The sequence below is a fragment of the Heteronotia binoei genome, chromosome 8 (genome assembly GCF_032191835.1).
Source record: "Heteronotia binoei isolate CCM8104 ecotype False Entrance Well chromosome 8, APGP_CSIRO_Hbin_v1, whole genome shotgun sequence".
In the NCBI taxonomy this organism is placed as follows: domain Eukaryota; kingdom Metazoa; phylum Chordata; class Lepidosauria; order Squamata; family Gekkonidae; genus Heteronotia; species Heteronotia binoei.
The window spans coordinates 4,515,461-4,522,629 of NC_083230.1; the positions used below are offsets into that span (position 1 = coordinate 4,515,461).

Here is a 7,169-nt window from a genome sequence, read left to right on the forward strand (position 1 = left end):
CCAGATATATATATAATGTAATGTAAAATTAAGTATTTTAACTGAATTAACGGGTTTTTATATGTGTAATTTTAATTGCTAATCTAATGTTTTACTATTTATGTTAATATATTACTTACTGTTAGCCGCCCTGAGCCGCTTTGCGGGGAGGGCGGGGTAGAAATAAAATTTATTATTATTATATTATTATTAAATTGTGAAAATAATAATAATAATAATAATAATAATAATAATAATAATAATAATAATAATAATAATAATAATAATAATAATAATAATAAATTTTATTTCTATCCCGCCCTCCCCACCTCGGCAGGCTCAGGGCGGCTAACAACATTTTATAAAAACATACAATAACAATAAAAGCCTTTAAATTTAACAATATAAACATCAACAGTAACTTAATAACATTAAAAACCAGTTCAATAAATACAGTATTCGGTGGTATCTTTTGCACAATCTTTTGCACAAATGGATCTTTTGCACAATAGAAATGCAACTTGTTTAAAATTCTGTATTCTAAAAGTAATTTACAGGATTAAAATGTGTTGCATATAAGCAAAAATGAATATAATTTTTGAAATTAGTACTGCGTTGGCTGGCTAACTATTTATGTGGGGATTATTTTATCCTGCCTGGTTAATAAACTGAAAGATGTGACGGTGCCTCTTGTGAGGCTAGGAATTTCTTTTGTTTCTTTTTCCTTCACTAACTTTCCCCAGCCAATCAGAGATTGCACACAGAACATGATGACATCATGGAATCAATAGATTTGGCTATGAGGCAACATCAGAGGATGGATGAAGTACATTGCCATCACTGTGTGTTTGTGACAGAATGAAAATCACAATGCATATTCAAGCACATAATCCATTAAGAGCTTTCTGGTGTGTGCACAAATGCACATTTTGGTAGAGATCTGCATTCCAATGGCGTGTGCCTCCAGTGCAGTTCTCAATTTTGTTACACTCTTATGGTTTCCTCATTGCAACACAGTATGGCAAAACAGCATGTCATTCATTTGCCATGGCAACAACATTTCATCCCCCCCCCCCCCATTTGCATAAATATTCTCATATTTTTCTGGGGGGAAAAACACCATTAGAAACTGGGTAGCAAAACTGTTCACAAAATTTACCCCCAACACCTAATTGTTTTCAGCTCTTTCTACAGTGACCAACTGATGTCCCACTTTGTCTTGTAGTTGTGCACAAAAGGAGTCTTTTTCTGAGATGTGATGCTTTGATCCCCCCCCCCCCCCCCGCTTTAAGCTGTACATAAAAAGATTTTATGTCCTTCATATATTAGGGTCTCAGGCTATTCAGGAGGTACTTCAAACCTCCTGGTTTTACCCTTCGTAGAACATACTATCATAGATTAAAGGGGCAAAAAAGTTAAGCATTACATGTGGATAATATATTTTCTCTTTCAAGGGAGGAGGAAAAGACCAAACTTGGAGCCAAAGTGGATGGATGTATTAACTAAAATGGGCCAGATTCCTGCAAGAAGTAGGAATTAAAACACAGTTTAAAAGGTTGCATGCTTTCTGGACAATCATTGGCATGATTGTAAAGACATCAATTCCGCTATTTTTACTCTCAACAAAAAAACACCATAGGACATATCATATATACACAGTACATATGCATTTGTCAAGTGCATCCATCAATTCTATATAGGTAAACACACATTTTCACACACACATGTGCTTTTCCTTGTTCAAAATGTGTTCCAGTTGCTCTGATAGAACTTCTGAAAGGCTAGTTAGGACAAATCCAAAATGTTTAGTGAACTGAGTGTGCTTCTTTCTGAGAACTGCAACATACATGGAGACCAATATGAATTTGACTGTTTGCTTTAGTCATGTAGCCCTCTGGTGAATCTGGCATGTTTTTAGCCCAAATATAATAGGACACTATTTATAGCAAAGTTGAGTCTGCATCTAAGAATCTTACATTTTAAAATTGCTTGCAGAGTTCCAAATTCAACAGTCATTGAAACTGACATTATTTCTCTTGTTTCCCTCACCTCCTTTCTGAGCTGAGACTTCCATGTTTAAAAAAATAATCCAGAATTTAATAACTGTCCAGCTATTAGAACAAAGTTTGAGATCAGTGGCATCTTTAAGACCAATAACGTTTTATTCTATGTAAAAGCTTTCATGTGCATGTTGGTCTTAAAGGTGCCCCTGGACTCAAACTTTGTGCTGTTGCTTCACACCAATAAGGCTGCCCACTTGAACCTACGTTCAGCTATCAGTAACTGTATTTTTTGGGGAAAAAATTCATGTGAAACACCTGTAGAAATAATTGTGTTCTTTTTTTGTCACCGCAGACGAACCAAACTCCTGGAGTTCTCCCTCTGCCACCTCCCCAGGTCTGCCGGAAGTAACTATTTCCCTTGATGACATTGTCTCACCATTTTCTTCATCACATCTAGTCCAATCCTCTGACCCTTCCCACCAGATGCACCCAGAATCAACATGGGAGACCAAGCGGGAACCTGATGTCAGAAAACCAAAGGAGCTTTCAGCAAACACCCACAAAAAGAAAAGGTTAGGGGAGCACATGGAGAGGTCTGCAAGCCCTAAAAAGGTTGACAGGTTGACAGGTCAAAGCATGAAGCATAAAAAGGTTGACATGTCAAAGCATGAAGAGGTTTCCTGTTCCCAAAACCAGACTAAGACCGGTGAAAGCAGCAAGCTGGCCTCAGAAAACAAGGTAGTGGAAGGGAACACGACAGCAGAGGCTGGAGATCGAGATCCTGGGTATGCTGGAACCAATGCTGAACTGGCTGGGAGAGCCAAGTGGCTAGAAAGCAAAAGAGGAGGCTCTCTCAGCCCAAAAGATCACAATGCCACAAGGAAGAAATCAGCTGCAATTCCTGAACATGTCAAGCTTGAGTCAATTGGTGCTACAAAGATGTACAGTAGCAATAGCTGCAGCTCTCATGGAAGTGACATGGACCACAGTCAGAAGGAGTCTGATAGGAAGCCCAGTGAGTTCCCATGGAAGGGACACCTCCACTCCATTAACACATGCAACACCAACGCTACAACCCAGAAGGCAACTGTCTCACCGGGACCATGGAAGATTCCTGGCTCCAATAAGCTCCCTGATGTCCTAAAGTCCAGCACATCAGCCATGAGCAGATAGATCTGTGACTGTTGCCCTAGTTTTGCAGTGATCAAATCATCCTTCTTTGCTTCTGTTTCACATTTATTTACTTTAATTTATTTAACTACCACACACATCCATTGCTGAAAACATTGAGAAACAGAAACAATAGTGTGTAATTCCATGACAGCATACATAGCATCTAATCTGTTGAAGCAACATGTAGTCACACAATATTTAAATGTGACCTTCCAGTTCCCAGTTTCATTTTAGAGACTTTGGCAGCTATGGAAGAAACCAAAATAATATGAAGGACAGACAAACCACAAAGATGGTGCCGTGTAGCTTTAGTAGGTTGTTTGTCATTGCATGAAGGACTTGGGGTTTTCATTCAAACTTTATATCAAGAAACTGGAAGAAGTTTTTGCAATCACAAACTGGAACATCGCCTTAAATAAAAACTCCACGGAACAAAGCTGAAAGAGGAAGAGAATCTTTTATCTGAGTTAAATGTTGTAAATAAAATTGTTCTCAGCATATCCAGACAGGGGTTTGATGCATTTGAAATTGTACATCCATGACATGTCTCCACTGTTAACACTTTGGAATGGGCCACCCTGAAGTTGGTAACAGAAGTCAGGACACAAGGTGAGGAATCCTACTGGATTAGCTGGCGCGATACCATTTCTACTGCCTTTTTTGGTGTGTGTGAACAAACCATATTTCTGTACGTTGGGGAGAAAGTTAGAGTGGAAGGGTAGTTGCAAATCTGGCTTCAAAAGCAGTTTACTGCAGATGTCGCCCATTCCCACACAGGGAATCCCACAAACCACACACAGTGTCAGCTGCTCACAAATATGAACTGTAATGTGCTGTTGCCACTATAAAGAAGGGACAATGCCTGAAAAACTGCAGTCCTTTCAGAACAATCTCTCTCTCCTTCAGGCACTAAAAGTGCCTGAGATTTAGTCCAACCTTTTAATAAGACTGTGTCTTTAAGTTCTCCTTCTCAATCACATTCTAAGAATTCCAAGATACAGGTCTGTAAAAAAAATTCTCATGTATTCATCCAGCTCTCTTCCTGCCATATTTCTATTTATATCTTAACTAGCATTTAATGTTCAAATATTAAGTGCCATGAGAAGATTTCATTCCATGCTGATGAGGTACAGTTTCTCCAATGAGCTCCATTACTCATTTCCTTGTCCTTAAGAGGTTTGCTGTTATCTTAGCTGCATCATCCAGAAATAAACCAAATAATATATTTTTAAACCCCTCAATAATCATTGTTTCAAAGTAACAAACTTACACTGGCAAAAATGTATTTAGACAACCTCTCATAAGACCTGGAAATACATTGCTCAATGACTGGCTAAATCCTGTTGCTGTTTGAAGACCAGTGGAAGTTTGGATTTGGAGAGGCATGTGAGGAGGAATGTTAGCCATTAAGATGAGGTTTGGTATAAGAAATCTGCATCTTGTTAGTCCTCACCATCCATTTATTAGAGACAGCTACTGGAATTCGGTGACTTCCTTCAATCAAAGTTAGTTGGAAAAGACTACAGAAAGGGTTTTGCACCTTTGAAACAAAGTGCTTATTTTAAGAGGCAGTCCCATTATAATTTTTTAAGGAAAGCACAAAGATATGTAGCTGTTTACAAAATACATTATATATATAGTTTTTAATTAAAAATTATAGATATATCTTTATCCCCTAAACATTTGGCATAATTTGCTATTAATTTATTAAATTTCAATTTCTGGACACTATTCCCCTACTATAAATACATGTCCAATTACATTATTTCAGATATAAAGAACAGGAAAAAATGAGATTATGCCTATATAAACTCCACTTTGCACAGTTCCCAGCAACTCCTTGTGCAGTAATTACTTTCTGCAGCTGTAATTGATAACCTGTGAAGATGCCACTTCATCTAAACCCCATTCCAGATAATATTTCTGTGTAGTGTTAGCTGTGAATTTACCTTGTACAGCTCTATTGCTATAAATATAATTCCATGTATTAATAGTCACAGAAAGGCTGTAAGTGAGCAACTATTTTTATGAAACGCACCACTATGGATAAATTAACTTTTACAGAAATCTTGTTTACTGTATGATATTCTAAACCACTCAAATAAAATATATATCCAAGAATCTTTCCCCCTCAATTGTTTATACTGCGTAATCAATTATGGAGGGAGGGTATCTACCAGAAAAATATTTGATTCCTACACAGTGGCAATGGAGGAAGGCTAGAAACAAGTTACCATCTCATCTGTTCGTTCCTCCTCCCCCTGGCCACAACTTGGAGAGTCACACTAGATAGATAGCTTTTCTTTCAGTTGCAGTTTGCTCAGGCTAGTAAACCATGAGATGCACTTACCAGGGCGGAAGGCCTGCAGGGAGCAAACAGGAGCAAGTGCCCCCTCTGAAACATGTCCTGCCCCCAACTGAAATCTCAACTTTCATTTTTTAAAAGTTTCTAGCCCTTGACAAGGGAAAATCTATCAGCAGATCCCCTCCCCGAAAGTCTGGAAAAGAATGGGGGTGGGAAGCAGCAAGACAGATGGAGCTAAGCCTTCCCTTATCAAATTCATTTTCATCTGATCTGTTCCATCAACTTTTCTCCCTGGGGACTCTGCTTCTTTATTGTGTGTTTCTCTCCTCTTTAATGTCTGCAGTGACAAGTGGACAAAGTAAAATGTATACTATTCTGTGGTTGACTGTGACCTTTAGCTCAGAAATAGGTGGGGTCATGGGAGGGTGTCAGGAGACAATTAAACTAGTTTCATTCAGCCTGATATCTGTTTCTAATCATTAACTGCAACCCATCTGGTGGTAGTTTGCCTAAGTGGAAGAAAGCAGGCATCTACATATGTGTAGAATGACTTTTACTCATCTGAGGATAACCACTGTTGTTGTCCTCATCTCCCACCAAATTTGGCATTAAGGCCTAAGGACTTTGAAAAGACATAATGTTCAGGCATGTTTCAACTCTGGACTTTTCGCTGCTGAAAAAGAAGTACTTCACTGCAGGAGGCCAAAGGGCCTGAAAAGATCTAATATCCAGGCAGTTTGCAACCTCTCATTACAGAAAAATAAGGTTTGGGGGAGAATCTAAAATTTGAGCCAAGAATAATAATCTTTCCTTTGAACACCAAGACTGCAAACACTTATGTCTTTTCCCTTCATGGCCGCCAGATATCCCACAATAGCCTGGCAGCCCCCAACCCTCCCACTTACTGAGGGGTGGAATATGCTGGGAATAGTGTTTGAGTACAAAGGCATGGGATCACTGCCAATACAAATCAGAATTCTATAGTGTTGCACCAATGCGATAGCATCACTTCTAAGTTCATACTGGTTCCCAAGCCTCCTGCCAATTGCCAATACTTGGCTGTTTCTGTGGCAACCTACCCTTGCTACTCAGTAAGCACACACTTACTTGCTATTATGGGATAACTTCAAGATTGGAAGGAGTGAATTACAGGTAGGTATAATTCAGGAATCTTCCATTTAAGCAATGAAAGCACTGACTAATTGCCATCTCTCCCACCCACCCCATCACATTTTTGAATCTCTCTCCATAGTTTTACAATCTACAACAAGCATCTCTTGAGAGCAGAAAATAGGTACCCTAGTTAAATCACCCAAGGGCTCACAGTCCAGTTATCAACAAATCACTTCCCACTGAATAACTGATGGTGTGTGTGTATATATATATATATATATGTGTGTGTGTGTGTGTGACTTATTCCAAGAGTTCTGTGCATGCCTACTTGTGAGCACTTTCACATGCAAACTGGAGATGGGCAGTAGTAATTGGCACTAAAAGTGCAGCTACATTTTACTTTTAGCACATTGCTGATTTCAAAGTTATTTTTAAATAGCCCATCTCTTCAAAGCTATATGATGGTAACTATGTACAAGAAAGCACTAGTATTAATACTGCTATTCAATGGAACATTGCTATGTCGTACCCCATCACAGCACTGGACATCACCCTTGGCATCATCAGGCCCTACCCAATGAGGAGTCATGTGACAA

The 7,169-nt window shown here is 38.8% G+C and overlaps 1 protein-coding gene across 12 annotated transcripts in view; it reads left to right on the forward strand.

Annotated features, from left to right (window-relative positions):
• MAGI2 (membrane associated guanylate kinase, WW and PDZ domain containing 2) overlaps nt 1–5,290 on the forward strand; it is a 972,748-nt gene extending 967,458 nt beyond the window's left edge. For 11 of the 12 annotated variants that reach the window (XM_060244677.1, XM_060244666.1, XM_060244681.1 and 8 more), the window contains one exon: nt 2,335–5,290. In XM_060244677.1, the coding sequence (XP_060100660.1) occupies nt 2,335–2,391 (57 nt within the window). In that variant the 3' untranslated portion in view covers nt 2,392–5,290. The remainder of the gene's footprint in view (nt 1–2,334) is intronic. The other variant, XM_060244680.1, reaches the window with a different exon arrangement.
• The last annotated feature ends 1,879 nt before the right edge of the window (nt 5,291–7,169 follow it).